This window comes from Temnothorax americanus, unplaced genomic scaffold, assembly GCF_048541705.1.
Source record: "Temnothorax americanus isolate GAGA-0224 unplaced genomic scaffold, ASM4854170v1 Scaffold18, whole genome shotgun sequence".
Classification (NCBI taxonomy): Eukaryota; Metazoa; Arthropoda; class Insecta; order Hymenoptera; family Formicidae; genus Temnothorax; species Temnothorax americanus.
Window position 1 is genome coordinate 894,069 of NW_027509318.1, and position 27,820 is coordinate 921,888.

General features: G+C 40.2%; 2 protein-coding genes across 4 annotated transcripts; one reads left to right on the top strand and one right to left on the bottom strand.

Annotated features, from left to right (window-relative positions):
• Positions 1–64: 64 nt before the first annotated feature.
• On the top strand, positions 65–14,531 carry Anne (polyamine-transporting ATPase anne boleyn). Of its 2 annotated transcripts, none has more exons than XM_077404263.1 (11): positions 65–1,407; positions 7,842–7,926; positions 8,018–8,245; positions 8,328–8,452; positions 8,532–8,688; positions 8,787–8,991; positions 9,068–9,406; positions 9,484–10,435; positions 10,549–11,068; positions 11,154–11,335; positions 11,460–14,531. In XM_077404263.1, exons 1-11 carry the CDS (start codon positions 1,392–1,394, stop codon positions 12,884–12,886), a joined length of 4,236 nt encoding a protein of 1,411 aa, XP_077260389.1. In that variant the 5' UTR covers positions 65–1,391; the 3' UTR covers positions 12,887–14,531. The 2 variants fall into 2 exon arrangements, with proteins under 2 accessions (XP_077260389.1, XP_077260388.1); XM_077404262.1 differs by lacking the exon at positions 65–1,407 and adding an exon at positions 4,780–7,419.
• Positions 14,532–14,575: 44 nt separating this feature from the next.
• On the bottom strand, positions 14,576–27,820 carry LOC143896397 (venom protease). Of its 2 annotated transcripts, XM_077404264.1 has the most exons (10): positions 26,657–27,820; positions 21,006–21,499; positions 20,170–20,214; positions 18,639–18,890; positions 16,638–16,726; positions 16,473–16,558; positions 16,209–16,346; positions 15,944–16,080; positions 15,541–15,698; positions 14,576–15,403 (listed from the first exon to the last, which is right to left on the bottom strand). In XM_077404264.1, the coding sequence occupies exons 2-10, from the start codon at positions 21,490–21,492 to the stop codon at positions 15,245–15,247; spliced, it is 1,551 nt and encodes a 516-aa protein (XP_077260390.1). In that variant the 5' UTR covers positions 21,493–21,499; positions 26,657–27,820; the 3' UTR covers positions 14,576–15,244. The 2 variants fall into 2 exon arrangements, with proteins under 2 accessions (XP_077260390.1, XP_077260391.1); XM_077404265.1 differs by lacking the exon at positions 18,639–18,890.

A 27,820-nucleotide genomic window follows, 5' to 3' on the forward strand; every position in this document is an offset into this window, starting at 1 on the left:
ATTGCGCCATATGACGTTATACTTAAAAGTTCGAAATCTTTCCATTCAACACGAATCTTCTCATTCTTTTTATTTCCTCGCATTTATTCCTCGCAATTATTTTATATTATGAGAATTTTTGTATTATCTGTCTTCATCCAACAAAGATAATCTTCATTAATTTTCACTTTCTTTCTCTCGCTGAGCTTCAACTTCAGCATTTGCTCTATATCTGTAGATAAAGTAATAATATGTCAGAAAGAAACTTTTTATTTGGTATAAATCAGATTGATATAGATTGGAAATTTTTCTGTTTGCACTACATTTTTTCAATTATATAAACGAGATAATAGATAAGAGTTACAAAATTTTGAAAAATATAAGAAATTTGGTAAATAACAGAAGGAACTTATCAAAAGAATAGATATAGACAGTTGCATCTACATACATAGAGATTGCCTAATTTGTGTTGACAAAATTAACAAAAATAACCATTTATATAAGTTCAACGTTCAATTATAATCCTAGCTGAAGATAAAATCTTAATTCTGATATCAATCTTAGATTGGGATTATAGATGTTTTCTAAATTTTGCTATTCAGGTCATCACTATGAATGAACTATCCTTTAGTACGTGATTTCGAAGTGTGTGTAACGATTAATATTTATCTTTAATCGCGAAAGAATTTCAGAAAGACACGATTTCGAAAGGTTTCTTTCGATGCTATCATACCGTAAATCTAGATCGTTGACAAATCGGCTGGCAAGCAAATGGCTCATAACGATAAGAGAAAACGACTTTCGGCCGATGATGGCGGTAGCACATACTATACGACGTGATATATCGGAAAGAGCGCAGTGTTGTCCGATGCGCCGTCGCGCACCGTCGTCGCTTTCTCGATCGCGCGACCGCGAGATCGCGATCGAGAGAAGCTTAGTGTATCGGAGATCTATTGCGACAAATTTCCAATGAAGTGTCGGTGAACCTGTCAAATCTAGCGCGATGCATAGAAATCACTTGGTTTACGACTATTTTTGAGATTCTACATTCCACAACTCTCTCTCTCTCTCTCTCTATTCCAAGTAGCGGGACTTATCAATATCATTTCGAAACACGAAATAACGGAGCTTAATAATCGTTCTAAACATATAAAGTGTAACTAGAATTAACTTTTGTGTGGACTGGTTAATATATTTAAAAAATAGACATTCTTTATACTCTTACAAATCTTGTTATATTTTTTTCTACTCGACGTCACATAGGATTGGCTAAATAGGTTTGCAAATGCAATACGGTAAGAATTGCAACACGATTGTGAGGACAGGATATATTCATCTCACAAAAAAAGAGATCGCTGAGAACCGCAAGAAAACTCACAGCAATTCACTGTTGATCATCGTACGACGGCAAGATGGATACAGCGAATGGTAAGACTTTCCAAGATCATTTATCTAAGTATGAAACTTATCAAAGTATGAAGCATGATTTATGAGACGAAAGATTGGTCTCGTTATCCTTGTCAAACCGTCTCGCGGTATCGAACGTTTGCTTCGTCAATATGCTTCTGGTTATATCGGCCTCGTGTCTGGAATTCTTAACACGATAGTTAGCGTTTCAATAACATCAATTATTATTATCACTTTCACCGTTAAACTTTTAAGTAGTACAATTTTGTATCGCAACCACCTGTACGATTCTTCAAATTACATATTTTGCTCGATAGACGATTTGAATAATCATCAAATCTTATATGAATAATATTATGATAAATACGTGACCGAAATTCTATGGAAAGCACGTAGCATAGCACACGTTGTCGCATTGTATTTTTTTTTTATTATTTGTGTGTAATTTTCTGTGCCAATTTTGAGTAAATTATTATCTAGAATAATTATCTCTCTTTTGGGATAATAATGAGTTAGCTAAAAGATTCTAAAACGAGATATTAGCTTGAGAAAGGAAACGTGATAATTCTCTTGGCGACAAATTATACTGGAGTCATATTTTTGCAAGAAACTGCAAAGATAAGGTAATACTGTCAATCCGTTTACCCAAGCATAAAACTAAAGCATGTGATTTATGAGACAAGATATTAATCTGGTTTAAAATTGTCTTACGTAAAGCGTATAGACACGTAAATATCGTAAATTCAGTATATCCATATAACTATTTTATATATCTGGCCATTTCTTCTCAATTAATTATTATATAAAAATTTTTTTCACAAAATATCTTATTGTTAAATTAAAACCTCGTTCTTTTAAGTATAGCAAATAATAGAATAGTACATTTGATATAAATCTTTTTAAAGATATTTATCACAATGCGTGCATTTTGACGTGTCACGTCAAATAGTGGCAGTCGTTACAATGTCGTTAACATAATTATACTTGATATCTTTTGTATTAAATACAAGTGTTAAATTATGAGACGTTACGTAAATATTTCTACTCTATTCTATCTTTCATAATAAGTGAACTTTTAGAACTTTAGAAAAAACCAAGTTAACTGGTCATGCAAGATTCGTATATGTGCAGCATGCGTATATCAATCAGTGTAATTTTACATAACCGGCAATTCGAGTTTGGAGTTGATTATGGTGTAATTTTATATTTTGCATCTTCAAGTTGATTATGGCGCAACAACGAGACAAGGAATGTATCATTATAAATAAATAGAAAGTTGTCGACAATTTAAAATTTAAATTTTAGCCGATCAAAAGAACGTATCTCTACGTAATATTCTTTTTAATTAAAAGCTAGATATTAGTGATATTATGTTAGCAAAATTTATGCATATATTTATAATGACAAGTTTTAAAATAGCCGTCACTTATATCTAATTGTGTGAAATCAAGTTGACAAGTTGAATTGAAACAACAAATTCTGCTAGCAACGTTGTCCTCGACCTCTGCATCATTTAAAGTCGCGACCGCTTAGACAAAAGTAATATTGCTCAATTACTAACGATGTCTCGCTCGGCGTTTTAATGTTGACGAGTTTTTAATTCCGTTTAACGCTTCAATTACAGAGACGCACTAATCGTTATCTTCACCCAAAAGTTTTATCTGGTCTGAAAAAATTTTTTTTTGCGAAAATCTTTTTGCTTTCATTTGTTGTGTGAATTGTGCTCCGTAATAAAGTCCACTCGTTCTTGTCACAAATTTAATCAATTAATCATCGGTTTATCAAGGATTTTATTTTGAATTCCGTGATAATGATCAGCGCGAAAGAGTTTATTACAAGGACGATCTTACGTGTAGATAAGTGGTAAAATACAAAATAACTTTATTATAACGATTTTATACCTTGATTTCATACTTTGCAAATATAAATACTATAAATAATATCTCATCTGTTTACTATGTAAAAAAACCATGCATCTGTAATGGGAGTATACGTTTGCGGTGCAGATTGAGAGAAATTATATAATATTAAATATTTGCAACATCTGCGACCAATGCGAGTATGACTGATTAATACCAATAAAATCTTGATATTAAAATGCTTCTAAATGTTAAAAATAAAAATTAATAATAAAAATTTAAAAAATAAAAAGATATAAAAAAATTATTAATAATTATATAATATAGAAAGATAGGAATCTATATATATATATATATATATATATATATATATATAAACACAAAAATATATTTAATAAAAAAAATTATGAAATTTGTATTGTTAAAAATGCCTTTAAACGGAAGGTACTGCGAAGTTTTATGGCAGGTGTGACTTATTTGTCCAGTCAAAGAATGCAGGTTTTTAAATGTCGAGTATGTGTGTGTGTGTGTGTGTGTGAGATGGAGCACGTGTTGTTAGGACAGTGATGAGTTAGCTAAAATGAGGTATAGACCACGAGGGTCTGGTCGTTCGATATGCCAACGATGGGATCTCACGGGACGCGAGGGAACAAAAGGGAAATAGCAGGCAGAAACAGCAGGCGGAGTAAAAGACGAGAAGACGATGTCCGATCGAGGAAGACAGCCGGTGTCAGCTAGTAGGGCCTAGTACGCGGTATATGAATACGTAAATGTATACCTGCAACTGGAAGGAGTCGAATAATGACGGAAGGGAAAGTTGATAACTTAAATCAGAACCGTAATTAATGGGAACGATGACGAGGAAACTCGGTCGCGCCGGCGCTAACGAAAAAATGAGTCATGGTCGGCAACGACGATGGTGTCGACGTTCGTCATCGTTATAAGTTGAGCAGCTGATGGTAGGGGGATCCCAGGTACGGCTACACAAGGATAGAAACCAAAGGAAATGCAACGCATATTCTAGTTTCCAGACTTTCAAAATGTCTTTTACCAGATGAACCAAAGACAGAGATTTCGATTTAAACGAATAAGAATAGTCCTTGTGAAATAATTTACCGATTCTTAATTATGCTTTTTCGTTATTACCATCGTTTAAGAACTTATCTATGAATGGTAGAAAAAAATATGTTAATCTAGACTCATTTAAATCCGACACGACCCACGATATATCGTAAAAGATAAGAAGTGCGATTTAAGTGAGAATAGTGCTCCGTATAAAGACAGAAAGCTATATGATTTTGTAAGATCAAAAGGGTATTCCGAGCGATAAAAATTGCGATAAACTTGTAAGATGTAAGCCGTATATTTTAAACTGCGATCGATATTTGTTAAACGATAACTATTGCAGTTGAACGTTGTAGACGGCGTATCGCATATATGAAATAACATTTCGTACGATAAACCGTACGGTAACTTCAATTCTCATAATTTGAAAACCACTTAATCGGTTTTATGGAAATAAAACACAAATGCTAGATAAAACTTATCTAGTGTTTACCTTCACAAACCGCGTGATTGATCGCATTTCTCACGATGCGCGGACTGAAGGCGCTGCGCAGCCAGTAGATATTTAGTTGTCCCTGCCGGAGCATTGAGCCCCGTTCAACTCGAGGCTCTACCGCTCGACAAAGCGCCCCATTTAGACACGTTCCTGTAGCCGAGTTTGCCACGACTCAGGGCGCAAGTCTTCCTTTCGGTCGGTCTCTGTGGCAAGCATTTTATTCGATTCGCTCACGTTCGGAGACTGGTCGCAATCCAGAGCAGACAAAACCCCGGTTCTCCGTCGCACCGTTCCAACCGCGTGTTCGTCGGTGTTCCACAATGAAGAAGGTCTCTTTCTGGTGAAGTTTCGTCGTTTGTGCGATCAGCGAGTGACAGCGGTGATCAGCAATCACGAGAAATTGCTACGCAGCCGGTCAGCTAAGCAGCCAGTCAGCCTGGCCGGAGTCGGCAATTTCGGAGCTGAACTCCGAAACGACGGCGCCGCGCCGCCATTTTAGTGCGAGCACATTTTCGCAAATTGCCTTATATTTGCACGCAGTTTGTGGTAAAAGAAGATTTTCGAGTCTGAGACGGAGAACGATCCATCTGCGAGACACAGCATCCCAGGGTGGTGGCGGCAACACCACGAATGAGCGCCGCGTCGAGAAAACACCCGCGCGCAAAGTGATTTCTCGCAGGAGAGTGGCGTTTTCTTTTCCGTTTCCTAATTTGCGGGTGATCGAAACCGGGACGTCCTATTGCGCGCCATCAGCGGCAACGTATACCGGCACTATGAGTAAAATGCTGGACACAAACTATCGCACTGTATTCTCTGTACTTAGAAGTCCTGAGGAGAGTGAAGAGTTTAAGCGGATCATCTGAAAAAATCGCGCCGAAGTCATCGTTTTTTCCGCGAGGACAATCGTATTCGCAAAAAGTGTTAAATCTGTTCGTGTTCGGCGTAGAGAAGTCTTTCTCCTCCTATCTCTTCATTTGTCACGCATATTTTTTATTGCCGAGAACTGAGACGTCATCGTTGACGTAATTCGCGATCTATTAATAGATCGGTGATTTCGGGAAATCTTAGAATGCACCGATTCTAATAGTATTGCGCAATTCTCATTCGTATTGATTGGTTTGATCGAAGAGGAGAACTTAGTCACGCGCTAAGCGAGCTGATATCGAGTGTATCCAGTAATCTCGTCTACTTAAAAAAAGCTGAGACTCGTGCGTTTCTCGCGGGGGAAAATTCCAGCGTAGTGCGCGTGTAAAAAACCGCGAGCTGTCGCAATCTTTCTGCCGATCGAGATATCCCGACGGCAACCCCGGATACTCCTATAACCCGTAATGTATTTGCGATCGCGCCAACGAGCAGCACAAGGGAGGCACGAGCACATAAGAGAGGCGGTAGGAGCTGGTGTAGCGGCCGCGTGCGGTCGCAGAGATCACGGATCGTCGTCTTCGAGGGCCAAAGGTGGAACGCAGAAAATAGCGGCGAGCCGTTACCGCGATCTAGCGTTAGCACCGCAGCCGCAACCGCGGCCGCTACGGAGCGGCTCCGCAGATAGGGGCGCTTTGGACCTGGTGTACCTGAAACGCGGTATGAGCGAGGGTGAACGAGCGGCGATCACGCCACGAATCGGCTGGCGAAAGCTCACCGACCCTGGCGACTGACACGAATCCAAGAAGCCGAGGGCAGGTCCGAAGCGATAGCACCAACTACCGCTATTCGCTCATCAGCATCCTCGTTCTCCTGCCACTCTCTCGACGACCGACATCGGTCTATGGTTCTGGCACAGCCACGAGACGGCTTTCAGAGTCCGTAGGACGTCGTCGTCGTCGTCGTCGTCGTCATCGTCATTGTCGCATCTCCCGTGCCAGCTTGATGCCGGCCAGATGCCGGATAACGCACCGCTAAGACCCGCTGCGAGGACCTTGAAGAGGGATCCCGAAATGGCGGGCAATCGGTGTCGGTAGCAGACGGGGTTAACGTTCCGAAGAGCGCAAAAACGTTCAAACGGCACCCAGCTCCTAGCTCACCGATCATCTTCGGCATTCTCTCCCTCTTCCCCTTCGTCTTCGTGTTTCAATGTCCCGGCTGAATTTTTAATCATAGCTCATAACGAAACTCTGTCTCACATCGAGCGATCCGAGGTAGCCTCGAGGAGCGCCCGTATACAGACAATAATTCGTTAGGTACTAAGGCTAGTGTTAAATTACAATACGTAGTAAAAAGGACAGAGCAGATAAAGGGAAACAAAGGAGGCAGGAGTCAAGAGAGAGTCCAACGGAAAAATTCTTCAATAATTACATCTAACAATTACGATTCTCAAAAGAATTATAGAGAGGACACTCAAAAGAGAAAAAAATAAAGATAAAGATAAAGATATAGAAAAACAGATACCCCGCATCGCACTTATCAAAGGTAGAATTCCGTTCGTTCAAGAATTTTAGTCCAGTTTCCCTTGAATCGCCTTTCGGTTGAGCTGCATTTTCTTAATCGCGAGGATGCCGCCTACGCCGAACAAGTTAAACCTGAGCTTTACCAGAAATGCTTACAGTGTTTTCGGTAGTCGCAGCGCAGCTACCGCGAACGAGCATCAGCGCGAGCAAAAGACGGAATTGCTGGAGGGTAAGGAACACAAGAAAGAAATATCTCTATCGTATTCTCCAAATTATTTATCACATTCTTCGTTTACCGACAAAATTCGTTTCGTGGTCATTGATACTGCTCGACATTAAATAAACGCGTTGTCCCATTCTACCTCGCTACTTTACCGCGATTATCCTCGACGATGACCGCACAATTTCCATTCTCTCTCATTCCCCTCGTGATTTGACGAGATCGGAGTTATAAAGGCCACGAGCGGCATCGTTGTCGTCAGAAACTCGGCACATTCTGCACGCGCCTCACATCGCATCATTAACAACAAACAGAATCTTACGAAACGTCGCGGAGAAAGCGTTACCCGGACAAAGTTCGCGATTGGTGAACGTTCAGGACGATCGGCATGCGAATGACCCCTCGTTGTAACGATATTGACGTCATTTCAGGTACTAGAGCCAACGGCCTTCTACATTTGAAGAATGGCGTTGATTACATCAATCCCGGTGAAGAGGACCAGATGGAAATTTACGGGTAGGTCACTCATATCGCGTATGCACATAATCGTAGGTGAATTCTCCTTGAATTTCGTAATCCACTTAATTTCCGCTCATTATCGTTACAGTTATAGACGAAACCGCATGCGGACCGTTATTATCTGGTTCCTGATTATCATTACCGGAGGCTTCCTGAGGCTGATATTCCATTGGGTGCCACGTCTCATGCTTTTGGCCACTCATACCAAGTGCTCTTTGGAAGAAGCGGAAACCGTTTTGTTGATCGAAAAGTTTCAAGGAAAACACACGAGTCATTACGTGAAGAAGTTGAGGATTTTGACCGCTCAGGAGATTATGTTAGTAATCTTTTCAATGCATCTTGTAAACGTCAACACCATCAACGAAATCGATATCGTTAGTTATTATTTTATTCCACAGTAATAAATCTTTCCAAGAGGAATCTCTAATCGATGAAGCATGGGACGGCAGTGTAATAACCGCCAGAGAGGAGAAGGAAACCTGCCCGATGTTGTCCGTGCATCTTTCCGGGGGTCAATTCAAACGTGAGTGAATCAGTATATGCTTCTTGAGATCTGTGCGTTTCAAATGTAGGATATTTTTATCGCGAAAAAATATTTTTAGAGGTGCCATCCATAACCATCTTCAATTGCAAGAAGTTGACCTACGTTTGGGACCCGGAAAGATCGGAATTCTTGAAACTGCGTGGCCTCGACACCGACGTTCTTACGTCCACGTTACATCAAGCACAAGGTCTCAGTTCTCAGGAGCAGTACATGAGGTAAAAAAGTCGAACAATTCCAACGTTTTTTAACGGGAACTCGGCGTCATAACGCATCAATTATGATAATTAATTAACTGGACGATTTACATCGACAGGCGCAACGTTTACGGCAACAACGAGATCGTGATTCCCGTGAAAAGCATATTCACGTTACTCTGCCTCGAGGTGCTCAATCCGTTCTACGTCTTCCAGCTATTTAGTTTTTGTCTGTGGATCGCAGACGACTATTATTACTATGCCATGGTCATTCTCACGATGTCAAGCGCCGGAATTATAATGGCAGTCTTCCAGACGCGACGAGTGAGTCACTTCTCCTTTTTTTTTCTAGTTGTTATTTCGTGTCATGATTAAACTTATCGAATTTTGTTCTTCTTAGAATCAGCATAATTTGCGCTCGACGGTGCATTCGTCCGATGTCGCCACGGTCATGCGAGATCGTACGACCAGTCAAACCGCAATAGTGCCGACCGAACGTTTGGTACCCGGTGACGTCTTGGTCATTCCATCTCATGGATGCCTAATGCCATGCGATGCCGTGCTGTTGACCGGCAACTGTATCCTCAACGAGTCCATGCTGACGGGAGAATCTGTACCTGTCACAAAAACGCCAGTTCCTTCTTCCAACGATGTGATATATAATACCAAAGAACATGCTAGGCATACGCTTTTCTGCGGTACCAGAATTATACAGACAAGATACTACGGTAGTGAGAAGGTAAACTTTACAGATATATTTTTTATTTTTATATTTTAGTTTTTTGCTAAATGTAAATAATTGTGCTGTGACATTAGGTATTGGCTGTGGTCATCAGGACAGGTTTCAATACCAGCAAAGGAGATCTTGTGCGATCCATCATGTATCCTCCGCCCGTGGATTTCAAGTTTGAACAGGACTCGTATAAATTCGTTATATTGTTAGCGTGCATAGCCAGCATCGGCGTCGTTTACACAATCGTGACGAAAATAATGAGAGGCGTTCACGGCAGTCATATTACTCTGGAAGCATTAGATCTCATCACTATTGTAGTGCCACCGGCATTACCAGCTGCCATGACGGTCGGACGTCTCGTAGCACAACGTAGATTGCAAAATAATAAAATATACTGCACGAGCCCGAGAACGATTAACGTGTCAGGATCCATCGATTGCATTTGCTTCGACAAGACTGGAACGTTGACCGAAGACGGTCTGGATATGTGGGGTGTGGTGAGCGTATCTGACGGAAAGTTTCAGTTGCCTGTCAAGGACATCGCTAGTCTGTCGTTGTCCGAGGTTCTTATCGGCATGGTTACATGCCACGGAATCACGATAATCGACAACCAATTGGTAGGAGACCCGCTCGATCTGAAAATGTTTGAATCCACTGGTTGGACGCTGGAGGAACCTGATGTATCCGACACATCTAAATTCTCCATGCTTTTTCCGACGATCGTTAGGCCAGCAAAGGACTCCAAGCTTCTCAAGAAACTGCCCAACGATTTGGGCGGTACGCTCAGTCGACAAAACTCCGTGTCTTCCGACGTAATGGACGGAATATCTCTCAGCAACCTCCACGACGCTACGTTCGGTGATTCTTCGACGGAACTGGAACAAGGACTGGAAGTGGGAATTGTCCGGCAATTTCCCTTTACATCGAGTCTTCAGAGGATGAGCGTGATCACCAGGACATTGGGCGCCAATCATTATGAACTTTATTGCAAGGGTAGTCCAGAGATGATCCTCAGTCTCTCAAGAGCAGAATCTAGTAAGTTTTTACGATTGCATAATTCAGTGTAATTTTAATTAGTTATCTAATTTTATTATTTTAATTTTATTAAAATAATGATATCTTTACTTGTTTTTTTTTTTTTTTTTTAGTTCCTTCAGATTTCGCGGCCGTTCTACAAGAATACACGTCCGAGGGATATCGAGTAATCGCCCTCGCGCACAAATCTCTGAACCGTCTTCCGTATGCCAAAGTGCAACGCATAAGTCGTGAAGCCGCCGAGATTGATTTGACATTCTTGGCGCTTATAATTATGGAGAACCGACTAAAACCCGAAACCTCGCCAGTGATCGCCGAACTGAACACCGCTTGCATCAAGACGGTGATGGTGACGGGCGATAATATGTTGACCGCACTCTCTGTGGCTAGAGATTGCGATATTGTGAAGCCAGGCACGCCGGTTGTCGCCGTCTCGACGAATCAGCAGAATCAGCTGAAACCGCAAATCTATTTCACGAAGAGCGATAGTCAACCATCACCGACTTCACCGAACGGTCAGCCCGATCTCAGCGAAATGACCGATTTGAACAGCGTGGTTAGCTTGGAAACCGTCGAGAGCGGCTCTTTCGGCAACACCAAGTTGGAGGACGATATCAATTATTTATCGGACGAGTAAGTATTTTCCAGCATCGCGAGATCTATTAAAATAAATATATATAGGTAATAATAAAACTTACGATTTATCTGATAATTGCAGTGTACAATACCTAAAGAATAAATACGTATTTGCATTGACGGGAAAAACGTGGGCGTTGATGAAGCAGTATTACCCAGAACTAATACCCAAAGTGGTCACCCGCGGTGCCATTTTCGCAAGAATGTCGCCCGATCAGAAGCAGCAGTTAATTCAAGAACTACAGTCCTTAGGATACTACGTTGGTAAGTGCGAACATAAAAGAAAGCCTATGTTCAAAAGTACAACGCACCTTTAATGGAACGACAAATAAATGTGATAACTCGCAATAAATCTGAATAATCTGATACAAGATTTCTTTTTCCGCAGCCATGGTGGGAGATGGTGCTAACGATTGTGGCGCGTTGAAAGCTGCGCACACCGGGATATCCTTATCGGACACGGAATCTTCCGTCGCATCGCCCTTCACCAGTCGCGAGACCAACATCTCCAGTGTTCTAACGGTGATACGCGAGGGTCGCGCCGCGCTGGTGACCTCCTTTGGCATTTTCAAATACATGGCTTCCTACTCGCTCACTCAATTTATCTCGGTGATGCTCCTCTACAGCATTGAGTCCAACTTGACGGACATCGAGTTTCTGTACATCGATCTCTTCATCATTTCCATATTCGCTTTCTTCTTCGGTCGCACCGGGGCCTATGAGGGCCCGTTGGTGAAAATGGCGCCGCTCAACAGCCTCATTAGCACATCGCCGATACTCAGTTTGATCACCCAACTTCTGATCGTCGCGATTTTCCAATACACAAGTCTCTGGCATCTGCGTCAGATGCCATGGTTCGTGCCATTCAACCCAACCGCAACTGAGGATAAGGATGACGTGGGTTGCATGGAAAATTACACGGTCTTCATCGTCAGTTCTATGCAGTACATCATTCTGGCGGTAGCGTTCTCCAAAGGACCACCGTACAGAAAGTCTCTCTTCACCAATTACGGCCTACTCACCTCCTTCGTTTTCCTTAGTCTCTTCTCCATTTATCTCGCGATATGTCCCTTCGAATGGCTAACTACGTGGTTCCAGCTCGTTCTGCCCAACGATCTGGGCTTCCGTTTCGTTCTGGTTGGCTATGGCGTGGTAAATTTCGTGATTGCGTTACTGATTGAGTATCTCTTTGTGGAATACCTTGTGTTCGGCAAGTTGCGCTATCGCTGGCACGACGTGGATAAATCTCGACGGAAGTTCCTAGCCATCGAACGAGACATGGCGCGCGATTCCAAGTGGCCGCCGATTTCCCAGGAGCCACTTCCGGAAGTAGCGCCGAATTTATTAATTCGGCAGAATGTCACCGAGATCAAAATTGAGAAACGGATCACCGAGTCATGCCTTCCCGCCGATACGAGCTTCATGAATACCTCGCCGATTTGCGCCGGTTTCAAACACTTCGGCTCCGCCCGCGAAGTTACTCTCAATCCCAGATCCCTCTTCGACGATTGTCGAAACACGGTGTCGATGCAGACGGTGCCGTGCTTCGAGGACAAGGACTTGTCGACGAAACAACCGGATGCGGAAACTAAAGTAAAACGACGACACAACTCGGAATCGGCAAATGGCATCAATCGCTACGAGAAACCCTACATGAATCACAATACCAATCCCATTGCCACGCTTCCCAGAAATCCTAACGCAACCCCTCAACCGCAGAAGCTGAGAGACTTCAAGGATGTCTTAGTGCACAAGAGCGACGATCGAGTGTCCAACACCAAGAACGTGCTTGAATTAGATATCCTGCCGTCCTGAGGTTCAAAGCACTCGAAAGATCGGTCGAGAGGTAGCTGAGTACCTTGAAATCAATCCAATAGCTAATTAATTCAGAATATTATTCAATCTTCATTTCTAATCGACGCATTTAGGGCATCGAAGCGATAATTACGATCGATATGAGGCATAATCTGAAAAGCCCGGATCTTTGACACAGCAATTTCGTGTTTTAAATGCCTGCTGCTCCTGTAATCTCAATTTTCGATAAGCTCTCCTTCCATCCGGTATTTGTGATAGCCAGAATACGTATTTGATATCAATTATGATGATAATTCGTTTTATGTAAGAAGTGAATGGCGCCCGACTTGAATTTCATACTTGATCAGGCGATTTCTGTGAGTCGATGTGTTTAGTCAGTACAATAGTATCCACGACTTCGGGATTAGTGACGTTACTTAAACTATGTAGGAATAAACCGGACATTAGAACGGCTTAAAGCTGTTTAGTCATTACTTGCGATCTCTCGCTATTTAATTAGACTTTATTATTTCATTATTCTTTTGTAGAACAGCTCCTCTTTCGCTTGGGGAAGTAATTATAATATTTAATATGTAATTTCTAATTTGTTGCATATTTGCGTATGTGTAATTTATTAGATACATTTATCAATATGTAATTTATATAATTATTATTTAATTTCCTAATCGTATAAATCGCTTTCTAACTTAGGATTATTTATATTTCGACTCAGGCCAGGGTTCCTTTTGACCCATTCCTCCTTTATGCCCTAGTCCTCTTCCTCCTTTCTTTCATTAGAATCCGGAAGCAGAAAAGTATTATTGTTATTTATCTTCGAAAACGAGAAATTGTAAATTGTATATTGTATATTGTATGATATGCAAAGCAGAATCCTCTGGACGGAGCGTAGGGTATTATGTTTTAAAGATCTAAATGTTTACGACAACATTTAGCGCACGATCTTAAAGTGAAGCGTGAACTTCGAGAATAAGTCAGCGTAATAATATCTTTTTTCACTATATACAATTCGAACAAATACTTAAGCTAACTTGCAATTTAATCCTCCAAAGTACGTTTAGCTGGCGCACGAAATTGACATTAACTATCTGGCCGCTATTTCCCGACTTGTTTCCCCGATGCATTTTTTATAGCCCCGAGTTTTATTTTTATTTATTCAAATAGCATGATTGTACATAAGTAATTTATAGCGCATAACATATGCGCATTGCATTTTAAGAAACGATAAGATTCGAGAAATAATTAGGAATGATGATTGTGGCTCAATGTGATTGCGAAATTGATTCGTTGCTAATATTGTTAAACGTTTATCTCGAAAGTCATTCCACGATGAAAAATTTGACTTGAACTAGAGATGATGTTGTGCGAGGAGTTTGGTGACATATTTAGGCGTATTACATTAAGTAATGGAATTATCTTGAATATTATGCGACGTTATAAAATAGGCTAAACCGACAGCGATAAACTATTGTCGCTACTCGGAGCCGATTACGTACTGTTAAACAACTAGGTATATCAAGATAAAAAAATATGTACTTACAAAATATGCGCAACGGATATAGATACTTAATTGCGTTGGTTTATCTACAACGCTATATAGTTCGTGTTGAAAAGTAGCGGTTTTCAAATAAAATATGTTTTTAATGTAGACACTGTTTATTCATTTCATCGTTGCTTTTTCTGTAGCGTAATGAAAAAGAATCACAGTGACATTAAAATAAGTTATTTTATATTATATCTATTACTTTGGTAATATAGTCTCAAATTATAATTGTAATATTATACATATAATTATTATAGACTTAGTTAAGAATATTGAAATTGTTTGAAAAAAATAATGCAATCAATAATAAAATCAAAAACAAAGTATTTATTAAGCGCAAATTCATACGCATATCATACACGCTTAATTTACAATACACATTCACAACATTATAATTACAACACACTTGCGCCACCCGCTTGTGTCAATAGAGGTACTTATATAATATCGTATTACACTTAATAGGGAACGTCAAGCCTTTACTCACTTTCGAAACAATATTAACGGAAACACACGAAATCGCTTATTACGAAAACGTCTACGACACGTGAATTTCACCCTAAATTACTTTTACATTCCCATAAAATAAAATGGCTTTAATTTCGCTAGACATGGTCCGTTCTCTCGAAGTCAATTAAAATTAATTCCTTTCGTTAAACGCTTTTGTCTTCGTGTCACACTGATTTCTCAAGCGTGATTTAGACCTCGGAAATCATTTCCCGACACGAAGGATGCCCGAACTTTGTGTCATTCAAAAGTTCGCGGCTCAAAATTCTCAAGATCCTTCTGAGAATAATTCTCCCGCGGTTGAGGACGCGCTACGAATTTATGACATATGTAATCCAGTCAACGGTCTTGGCTACGCGATGATAGATCCCCGGTTGACCTGGTTGCGCGCAGGAGTAACCTGCGGAGACGATGCCGATAAGATACCATCGACCAGTTTTCTCCAACATCAACGGACCTCCACTATCACCCTGAAAATTAAATGGTTTTCTCATACTCCTGAGAAAACATGCTGGAGAAGAAGAGACAGAAGAAGAAGAGAAACAAGGGAACGGAACGACGATTCATCGTTCAAACAGTACACACCCACGATGATGAAATCGCTTACCTGACACGAATCTTTACCGCCGCCACGGTAACCGGCACACATCATCTCGTCATAAATGACGACGTTGATGCCATTGGATCGATGCCACCGCTCGCAGAGGCGATTATCGATCACGGGCACGTCTACAGCCTGCAACGTCTTGGGTCGCAATCTAGAACCTAAATAAAGTAATTCGTATAATGAGATAAATAGCTGACAAAGCAAATTAATATTAGAGTTGAGTGTAGGATACTTATTTTTCCATTCAAATTTTATGTATGCGTATGACTCAATGTTTGTTATATTAATATTGCAAGAAATCATATATTCTGGTAATTGGATCCAGAATTTATAAGGCGAGAGATGAAATTTAAAATTATTAACGGATAAGTATAACACAATTTTTTCACAAGTAAAACGCTACCTGCTTGTAAAGCACCCCATCCCGCGGCCCAACCATATTGTCCCAGAAAATCTTCGTTTTTCTCCGGTAGACATATAGGCGCTATATGAGGCATGTAGTGTACCGGTCGATCCAATCGAAGCACAGCCACATCGAACCTGATAAACAACAAAGAATATGGGAGATGTGAAATCGCGACAAAGTTTACTCTATTTAACGCTGACAGATGTGCATTCGAAGTATTCATATTTTATTTATAATAAACTAGTAACACATGCGAACGTACCTGTCCGCCTGTGGCGTGAATTTGAAGTAAGGGTGTACTCTGATCTCTCGAACCCCAAAAGTATAAGCTGGCAGAGATTCACTCGCGGAATTCACCACATAATCGCCGAGAGTGACCTGGACTTGTCGCGCCGACGCTCTGACATTCAAAAAATGTATTAAATATTCTAATTAGCATCGACTTATATATATATATATATTTACAGCTTAATAATTGAATGTATGTAAAACAAACATATATGCAGATAGATTATTTCTCACTCACTTCGCAACACAGTGCCCAGCGGTGACAACGTGAAACCGATTGACCAAAGTACCGCCGCATCTACTGGAACCGATCCGTATGTACGCCTATTAAAACAAGAAATTAATTTTAACGATAAGTTCGAAAGCCAAGCGAATGGAATCTAGCATTGCCATCGTGTCTGACCTGCCACGGGAAACTGCCAAAGCCGGCGTCGTCGCCGCCGACAATCCTCCTTTGCGCGATTTGTTTCGAGACGACCGGTATGCCGCAACCTGCAAAACGCAATTGCCTGGATTCGCATGCAATTAAAGTGTCGCTGTTATAATTATATATAGCGTGGCTGTCGGGTCTAATTATTTGACGTGACGAATTGCGCTAGAGTTGCCAAATTTTCGTTTCTGAAATAGAACGTAGGTGTCAAGTAAATTAATTCCGGAAAAACGGTAGAACTCTTGTAGAGACAGCAATTGTAGTAAAATAATGCTTATATATGAAGTAGTTAATCGCAAAGCCAGTTTTTGGCGACAAATAAAACAAATAAGAATCCTCAATTATTCTATGTGTACAGAACATCTGGCAATCCTGACTGTGTGCCGCAACCTGTGATTACAATAACGCACAATGACGCTTAAGCGCAGTTCCATAACAATCAACGCCTTTGGAGTCGAACACGCGAACTGTCGAAGGGGTATGCATGCGACAGCGACAAAAAAGTTTCTTCTCCGTTCTTCTCTTGCCGAAATTGGACTTGGAGTAATACGATGATTTTTTTAATAGCTTCTTCTATCCGATTTCAATGTTGGACCCTGGCCTGCATTGCTCGTAACCAAAAGTAATTTCAACGTAATTGAGTAACTCTCAGCGTTACATTGATCACTTACTCAAACATTACCCGACAGATAAAAGAAAAACATTATTCATGATTGTTCATACAACCCCTTAAGTCAAAGCAGTTGATAAAAAAATTTTCGATAAGAGCATATATATATATATAAGCGTAGATTGATATATAATATATTATAAAATCAATAGTTTGAAATTACTTTCCTTGACAATTATAATGACAATTATTATGATAATTATTTTACGTAACCACATACATGTGTAAACATGCGACACCGTTATTTCTTGAATCAAAATCTTTTAGATTCGTTAGATTACTTGAAACTACAAAGGATATTACAAAGATGTTTTTTTTTATTATAATTAGTCGCTGACAAATTCATGCGCTTATTAGTGTATCGTTTTATATAAAATGATCCCTTATGAAAAACGGTTGTTGACGAATGCAGTGAAGCGTTTTATCACGTAGATTATGAGAAAGAGACGGAGCACGGATTGCCAAAGTTTTATGAGCCGATGGCGATGCAGAAAAACGCGTTTCACCATTTAGAAAATTAATCCATGAACGACGACAGCTGTTATGATATCTACATCCATTCGCCTGCTGCACTTTCTACCAATTTCAAGAGTTTGTATTATCCCTTTGTAAGAATTGATCTACGATTTCTATCGTGTAGCTGCTCATTCATTAATTCAGCAAGGATAGTATAATACTTCTTCGTTGAAGCGGACACTTGATTTTGACAAGACCGTTTTTATCTCGTGGCGAAAAATGCAAAGGGACCGTGATCAAGGAAACGGGCATTCATAATCGTTAATAGGCATTTATGGGAATTTAGACGGATAATTGTGCGGAAAACACAATGTTACGATACTGATAAAAATCATTTTCGGACAACCATGCATGGGAAGATAGAAATTCATGCGATTTTATTTAATATGTTTGGACTGTATATCACGTGCATGCAAATCAAGAAAACGGAGAAGGCCAAAGAAACATAAAATATGTGTATGTCAAAGAAGAAAGAATTGTGATATTAAAAGAAAAGAAGAGATTCAAGACGATAAATGGGAAGCATCCGGTAAGGAAACTGTGCAATTTCTCGGGTGATAAACGGTGTGCGAAGAAGAAGTGGGACCGAGTGCGTGCTTGGAATACACGCGAATGTGCGAAGTGTGTGAAATAATCTTGAAATAATTAATGAAGAAAAAAACAATCGACAGGAAATTGGTGGAAGGTCGAAAGAAAAAAAAGAGAAAAATAAAGAGACAAAGTAGATGTCATGCTTTCAAGTGCGGTGCTAGAGTACGGACGGCATGCTTTTCGAAGGAAGGACTTACGATCGTCGCTGGCGGTCTCCGTGTACAAATCCAGCGGAAGCGGCCGAGATTGATCTCTAGGCGACTCGATCAGGTTATAATCAGTGAGAGCTTTAGGGTCTTTCCGCTGACAACACGCGTACATAATGCCGCCGCAGCTGCCGTCCAATAGGCCAGCAGTCATCCAGCACATAAGAAAAAATTCGCAGCTCCGTCCGTCCGCGCACAATGTATCGTCGCCTTTCCACAGCGGTCTTTTTTGTTGGCGCGTCTCTGCAGAAAATATGGAAACTCTTCTCTCTCTCTCTCTCTTCCGCGACTGTCAAGTTACGTAGGTACTTAATCGTCCTGAGCGACTGTCGAGCTACTTATGAGCGGCGCGACCGCATTTCCGTCCGGTCGAAGAGGAAATAAGATTCGCAGTTCGCAAGAAGATTCGCAGAAAGACATCATTGTGGTTACTAATCTAATATCAATCTATTTAACTGTATTAGCCGAAAACAGAAACGGTTCCAATAGAAAATTCTTCTCACAATCAGAGACATTGTTAAAAATTAAAAAATTATCAATATTAATTAATTAACTATAGACATAATTGTAACTATTATATATTAATACACTTTGAATAACACGTGTAACCCTAATGCTAGTACAAAAAATTGAAACTCTTTACAGAATGCAAATCTTTCTGATCAAGTTTCTACTCCAATTACTAATGCTCAATGCAATTATAAATTAGTAATAATAGAAGAAAAGAGGTCGTCGCTCTTCTTACTTCGCCGATTACTCCAAGTCTAACTTCGAAAGATGAAATAACCGCGAGTTAAAATCCAGGAACTGGTTTAAAGCTAGCATCGTAGCAAATCAAAATAATATATATTACAATTTTAACCATTTGATCCTTACTTTAATTAAAGACCATATTTTAAATTAAATTTGCATAAATTATTTGAAGAATATAATTTTGGAAAATCTAAGAACATATATCTATTTTTATTCCAGCAGGATCATTGTAGTTAAAATCGTCACATAAAGATTACTATATAGAATTGTAGCTCCATCCGATCAAAAATAGAGTATTGAATAGAAAAGGATTAAACCAATTTTGCTGGAATCTATTAGGATAAAACTGTTCAAGGTAAGTGTAAAAAAATATCGACATGGTAATATTAACCGTTTCTCCGACAGACTTTCTATAGAGAAACATTTGGGCAATCGTAAAAGGACCTCGTACCAATTCAGCGTGACAACGATCTACCGTCCGGCGGCAAAGCGCGACGTCGACGATGTCGTAACGATTTCCGTGTCTTGGACCACGACGGAAGTCGTCGACTGTAATGGAAATAAGTTTCGCGCACCATTAAGAAGACGTTGCGCGACTAAACCGTCCGATTTTTACGAGTTTACGCGAGAGGACGAAGTTACCAAGGCGATCAAGTAAACCGACAACAAAGCAGAAATCGCGAACTTGTGGAAGGCATCGAAAAATTCCAGAAGTAACGTCATTACGGCTAATTCGAATTTTGTGATTCCGCTGACAAGTTGCACGTACCTGTTTCCAATCTGGGGTAATCATCCGGCGTCTGTTTCCGGAGATCTGAAATAAAGATAAGATGCTATTCTGGAAAAGCGCAATTATCGTAAAACGAAAGAAAAAACTGTTTCCTACGAAAAAATAAAACCGTTCAATTTTAGTAAAAAAAATGCATAAAAATCTCGCATAGAATCTGCATATATATATATATATAATAAGGATCGAATTAATGATTTAAAATTAGAAAAAAATATTGACACAAGAATTAATTAACTCCATTCATAGCTGTTTAAGATTTAAAAAATACCGTCTGATATTTTATGTACACGCGCGCGGTCACTATTTATAATAATAAATTAGCGATTATTACGGTTTGTTGCGCTGGCATTACACATCTTATGCGCTTATATGCTCGCGAGTTAGTTCACTCGCTCGCGCCGCGAGATAAGTGTCGGTTCGTTTACAATTGAAATGCTTCGAAAGTTTCATATAATACCTCATTTGCATTTGCACGCTTCTCTAAACACTTCAAAGCGCCGATGAAGCGCTATTTGCACACAACAAACCGAATTACAGAAGCGACGGGATTACACGAGCGCTCGAAGAAAATGAAAAAAGTAAAAGGAAAATGTATTTATTTTGCATTCAAAAAATAATGAGCAGCAATAAATACAAGCCTGAAACGTTTCAATATGTCTAAGTATAAGTTTCTAACCCATAATTTCTAATACTGCATTTAAAGTATCGAGAACATGATTTGACATGCACGATTTTAAACTATTTAAATATTAGAAATTATGCGCAATTTATAGTTTACCAATAAGTTATAATAGAGATAAAAAATATAATCTTACCTCTGATGTCATCTTCGAAATCTGGCAGCTGATTAGATTGCTGGAAAAAAGATGCCGCGCCACCTCCGATCGGCGGTAGGAAATCGTTGTCGCGAAATATCAATCGCGGCGTCCGATGGGACATCACCGGTCTATTGTAATCGACGATCGTGGGAGTTCCCCAAAGAGATTTGTGCTGCCTCCACGAACTGGGGAATTGAGCCTGAGGAACGAAACGCGCGACCGGATGCGGCGACCCAAGGTTCCTGCCGTGGGGTGATATCGGACCATTCTCGAGGAGATAAGTAGATCCCGTCGGATATCGCACGTATCTCCGCCGGCGAATTGCCACGAACCCGGTACGATTGGATCTCCCCCCATCTCTTCGCACGTCGATAGCCGAGAAATCGGAGTTCCTGAAGCGCCGCACCTCGCTCGCCATCAAGCTCGAAAAAAGACTCAGGACGACTGCAGCGAAAAGCCAATGACGCGGCCTCGATGCACCCATCGTTTTACTGAAGGATTAGAAATTATTGCTCAAGATCAAGTGCTCATTAAAATTTAAAAATTAAATAACATAATGCGCATAATATAAATTATTATTTATAAAAGGATTTATTGTAACAAGATGTATTTTGCATATATTTTATATTTCTAAACGGTATCAGGTAAGAGACGCGCGTCTGAGCGATCTTTCCGTATGCTATAATATTTGAATCCTAGACAATCTGTCACTACTCAATTCAGAACCGAGGATTTTCTCCTCGGAGTTTCACGAGTCGTTAATCATCATCGGGCGCCATATTAGAACTGATTCCCAGCGAAAAGAAATGCACATCACTCGAACTCGCAGCCAAGTGGAATTGTCGATGATTCTGGTCCAACTTCGAGGAATGCCACGCTACTCGTACCCACATAATTATCGGTTCACACAAATAGTGGTTTCGCGGTGAATCGAAGAACTTTCTTTTGGCACTGAACCGTCCATGAACACATGTTCTCGTTTATGAAGCGATAAAAATGATGTAGAGGTAGATATAACGTGGGATGTTTTTAGAAGATGAGAATTTTTAGGGATTATTTTTCTTTTCTATTTACTGATACTTTTTTTTTTTACTAAGCTTCTCAAAAATATAATCTACAATCGCTCGTAACGAAAAGTGTCTTCAACCTTCAACATCTTAGCAAAGAATGAACCATTATTTCTTTTAAATTTAGATTCTGTTATCTGCAATTTAGAGTTGACAACTAGATCTTATATGACTCAACGCTTGGAGGCAAACGAAACAAAGTGGAAAACAACTTCCGCGTGAATTCCTCTTGACAGGACGGGGACGAAATCCAGTTTGCGTCACGCTCCTTCGTAACGAGTGAAAGTAAAGAGGTTCATCCGGAACCAAAGATCATGGCATTTATACACGAGGAAGATTCATCAAACGTGCTTAAATTCACCAATATCTCTATCGAATGAAACTATCGCCTACGAACGGCATTAGCGAGAGAAAACGACGTGCTAAAAAAAACTTTAGCAAGGCTTCCTCGTACATTAAGGCTTCCTCTAAGGCCTGAAACTCTGTTTTTAACCGCTCATGTAATTAAAACATTAGTGCATTAGCTTCTTAAAAAATAATTAATTTTGTATTACTTAAATAATCAGTAGATTCTTATATTATATAAGGATAAAAATATAATAAATAGATTTTTTTCAGATAGATTCTTTCAAAAACCAAATTTTCACGCGCCTTTGATTGATATTGATTGATCGTTACCTCATGTTTGGCAGACAAATCGAGAGCAGCTATCAAACCGTTAGAAATATTAAAAATAAAAATAAAAGGGGAAGGATATAATTGTTCATTAAATAATCTTGATGGACGGCCTTGCCGGGCCAGGGCCAATCGTGGCAGAAAAGATGAACGGTTCGATGTGTTAGTAGGTCATTGGCTCTACGTCGCGTGGATCCACCAGAAGTGAAAGTATACGTCTTGCGTGCACGACAGTGTGAAGTTCACGTTCACGCAGTGCCATCCGCCGCCCCGACGACGGAAGTTACAAATCGCTGCTCACATCGTTCTTCAAAACCTCCCACCTTTTGTTCCCTCTACTTATTCCCTTATTTGTTCCCTGCGAAACGCCACGCGAATGCACGCGAATCCGTTGCACACAATGATTTTCACCGTGAAAGTGTTCGATTACTATAACGTGATCCCCTTTGCCCAGATCTTTAACTTGCGTTTTCCCGACATTGTTGTTTTTCTTTCTCTCGCGAATTACAGATAACGAAATGCTATGATTTTCTTTTTAGATTTCCAGCTCCGTCAAGCGTATCTCAATGGATGTAAAAGACAGATAAAAGTGTATTAAATTGTGAAATCGAGCTGTAATGTTGAACACGCATTCTGTGTATACTGACATATTATATACGTTATACTTCTTTTCTCTCTCGATGCTAAATACTTTGTTAATAATTTAGTTAAATTTGATTTTGTTAATATTAATATTGTTACTTCACCTTTTAATTCATTAAAGATTAAAGACGTGCAATTAATTTTTGCAACAGTTAATAAAATCGCTAATTCTATATCATCAGTTGTTTACCGCGTCCGTTTTCAGCTGTCAGTGAAAGCACGTATGTATATGCAAGCACCCACATGGATCGGATCTCCGATCACATCCCTTTTCTTTTCCCGTGCGGTCCACGCGCAGCCCGCGCGATGCGGCATATCGAATTCCGTATGTGAATCAACGTTAAAAACACGAAGACCTATCACTTTCTCCTGGCGTCGCGCAGGAGCTCGCCATTACTTTCGCCCAAATCGAAGGATACTTAATTATTCTCTCGTGCGCGTTCCGCTGAGCTAGGATCGGTTACAATTTTTCTTCGACGCATCGCGTACACCCTAATAGCTAACAACAATAGAATCGGCCAAGCATTACGGAAAAAAGCTTTGCACGCGCCGCCGAGCCACGACGATAATGTCGACGATAATACACATAACGCATCCGGAATTATATAATATAAAACTAAATAGTATCGCATCTCGCGCTGAAAAATGAAGCGCATTACATCGTGCGCGCGTTATTAAGCGTATCAGTGGTATCTATTACCGGCGCGGAATTAATTTTCCGTATAATGTAATGCATAAGAGAATAATTCGGAATTTGGTATCGAAAAATATTATATTTCAAAATTGTGTATTTTATATATACTTCAATAAGTACTCTAATCATTACACGCGTACCTATCTAATGAAAATCATATAGCCGAGGTTCTCCATAATAATAGCAATAATACGCAATGTTGGAATTTACAGTTATTTAAGTACGTTTCCAGGATCATTTCACTTGTCACTTGTCGCTCTAATTTTGCCATAATTTTTTTTCTTATAAATCAACAATTATCAAACTGTCATATTTAATTACCATTTAGATAATAGCTAACTCTTAATGTTGCTGATAATATACTCTAGCTGTATAAAATGTAGACCAAGCTTCAACCTTCAAATTCGCGTATATCGAGTGGAAGGATTCCTTATCTAGCAATCGCTCATTCGTTGCTGTAATCGCACCGGATATAGCATATGTGGCAGCTTTTGTTCTTTTTCGTCTTTTCTCTGCCGAAGCAAAAGCAGGTTGAGAAACCGCAGGTAAAAACCTTGAACGGACCCCGATATAACCCGATATAGATATTCGAAATTCGTCTTTGTGCTTAATGTGTTTCGAAAACACATCCGAGTTTCCTTTCGGAGGATAGAAACCGGTTTCTTCTCCGAAGAAATCTTGACGTCGCAACTGCTGATCTTATTCACGGCCTTGAAAAGAGTAAGCATTTTCGCGGTCTAATTCACCGATATCATTCGTGACGAACACTTTCCATTGTGTAACGAATCTTTTCTCGTTAGCGGCTTCGTTTCTGGGCCGTTTTCAGGCTCGGAGATGATGGATGTGCAATAACAACGAGCAATTGCTTTTCAGCGAACAATTATGTAAAAACCGCGTACGCGAAAGGAGAAAAATCAAAACAACGATTAATCGAAATATTTCTATCAGTTGTTTGCTTTGTGGAAAACTGCAAGATATATACTTATACTTGCTATCACGACGCGACGCTTAGAATAGTTAAATGACGTGAGTTAAAAGCCTACTCGTCCAACGACTCTTCGGAGCCCACGTTTCTCTCTTCAGACTTCTATTAAATTCTGTTACGTAAACCACGAGAAGTGTTTGGGCAACGCGTGTACAACGGTACCGAAGCGTGCATCCTCAATGCGACGTCGCGTTTCATTTTGAGAAAGAACGGAAGTACTTTCACTGCCTACGAGGATGGCAGTTTAAAAAACCTTCTCTGAGGCGCCACGTGACGCGAAATTCGTGCTTTAAACCGGCGATCACGCGCTCTTGCAAAACCGTGTCTTCTTTCCGAAATCAGCGAAAAACTTTCTTTTCGTATAAAATTAAGGAAAATGTACTGCTCTCGTGACTGTTTGTCGACCGCCATTTTGTAGCTTTGGAACAAATATCTGTATAAATCGTGTTAATTAATGCAATTGCTTGATAAAGTTGGAGTATGCAGGTGAAATCTCCGCGCGGGAGATTTCAATATAGACAATCCAGTCACGCAAAATCAATTATTTAATTATAAGAAGATATACTTTTTTAAAACCAATTTTAATATAATTACGAATTATCTAAAATTGATCTTCAATTGAAGCATTCTTTTCTTAACAGCCTTCTATTATTAAGCCTATTATTAAGAAACCACTAATATAACGATTATTAAACTTAATGATCATATTATGTTGAAATCCAAGTTGAGAATCTGGCACCGATTGCTTCCATGCATCAAAATCACCGCACGCACCGGCTTGCGCTTTTCGCTTAACACACTTTTTATACGTAAGAAACGGCTGATAGCCTCTCTTTGAAAAGATAGGTGCTCTCCGCGAAGCCGATCTTGCTTTCTCCCCGCTTTTATATAGTAACTGCCGTTTAATCACACATTAAGCTTAATGAAACAAAACGAAACTGAGCATTCCGTTCTGCGTGCCTTCATCCATCGCGCCGATTTAGACAATAAATCGAATAAATTTGATCTGCTTTGAAATGTGTTCTCTGTGTATGCGATTTATCGTTCGTACAATTAAGCGCGCGAAGAAACGCCCCGGGAGAAAGTTTTCATTTTCGAAATTGAGTTAATCACTTTATGCGGACCAACTTGTATTGTTAAAAAAAAAAGAAAACACATGTGTTTCTGATCGTGAGATAGATCTTTCAGTACGTTGGGCTATGTGTTTTAGAAAACACCTGCCTCTAATACTGTTTCTCCGTGATAATATACTATACATTATAATGAACTATACGATCTCAAATAAACCTTAAATTACATCTTGTTACAAAAGTGCACAATCTTTTCTCCTTCAAATTGTTTTCTCTCTGCTAAATAAGTAATATTCCCCTGCTCCAGTTTTAAGAAGTATTTTCTAATCTTCACACCAAAGCTACAGGGTTCATTAAATTTTGTTTCTGTCTAATTCATGCGAACTATTCCCAGATTCCGCGCGTATTTTTTTTTTTTTACATCAGCGTTTTAAGATTAGAAAATAGAAAACGCGAGAAATAAAATAGACCAGTCTACGAGAGGGGGAGACAAATCGGCGTGAGACTGCACTCACCGATTCACCAAACGTGACCTTCCCGGATTTCTCCTCGGCTGATCGAAGCAATGCGAGCGATTTCTCAAGGGGAACCCACCAGGGCACTACTCCTGCCGCCCTCTCTTCTGCGACCTCTTCGTCTGCCTCGTATGACCGAGGTAGTCCTCAGCACCATAACACAATTGAAGGTACCGTCGCGACGGGTGGCTGTTTCGAAGAATATCACCGCGAGATATTCTTCGTCGTTGATTATCCCCCAATTCCACGATCACGTCTCACGAAACGCCCGTGCACTCGCGATTTATATATCCAGAATAGCGAGGACCAACTGACGAGAATCTGAGGTTGTACTTCCGAAACTACTACGAGAAGCTAACTTCGCGTATTCGCGCGTTATCGCAATGCGATAAGGTCTTGTCACTTCGGTGACTAACGAGGTTGCCTCGGCTAAATCTTCAGAATGCCGTCTAGGTTCTTCACAGATCGGGGTTCCCGTCAAACTTTGAGATTCCCCTTTTCCATATCTTCAAAATGCCGCCGTCGCGAGTATGCCTCTTTCATTTTTTCTTCACTTGCACTTGCTTTCGACAGACAACCGATCCTATCTTCCACATCGGAGATTTTTCAATCTTTCTTTAACGGGAAAATCCAACACTTCGTGGACGACCGATGGAGCGTGTCGATTACCACAGGGTGGCGAAGCTCCACGCCGTGTGGAGGGCTCGCACCATGTCTCTATCCTCTCTCGTCGAGGGGCCCCGAAGAACGCCTGCTCGCCTGCTCGTCGTCGGTGTCTGCCGGCACCGCTACGTCTGCTCTCACTTTCTCCGTCGAGTAGTTTCATTTCGGTACGTAAAACTCTCTCGCAGCGTTTCCCCACTATGCGTACGAGGCGACAGCCACCGACGCCGCCATCAATCCTTGGCATTCGAGTTAAAAAAAAAAAGACTGACCGATGCTCACGGGTAGGACTCGCGATTGTCCTTCGATATATATATGATCCAGAATGATTATTTCCCTATCCACACAGCAAAATATATCGCCAAGATACCTAAAAGATATCTGAAGATATGAGAATATCCCAGAGACATCTCCAAGATTATAAAAACCCAGGATTATTATTTTATCTCAGATATGATATCTGATTTTGCATATATATCGGATATCTATGCCTCATTTAAA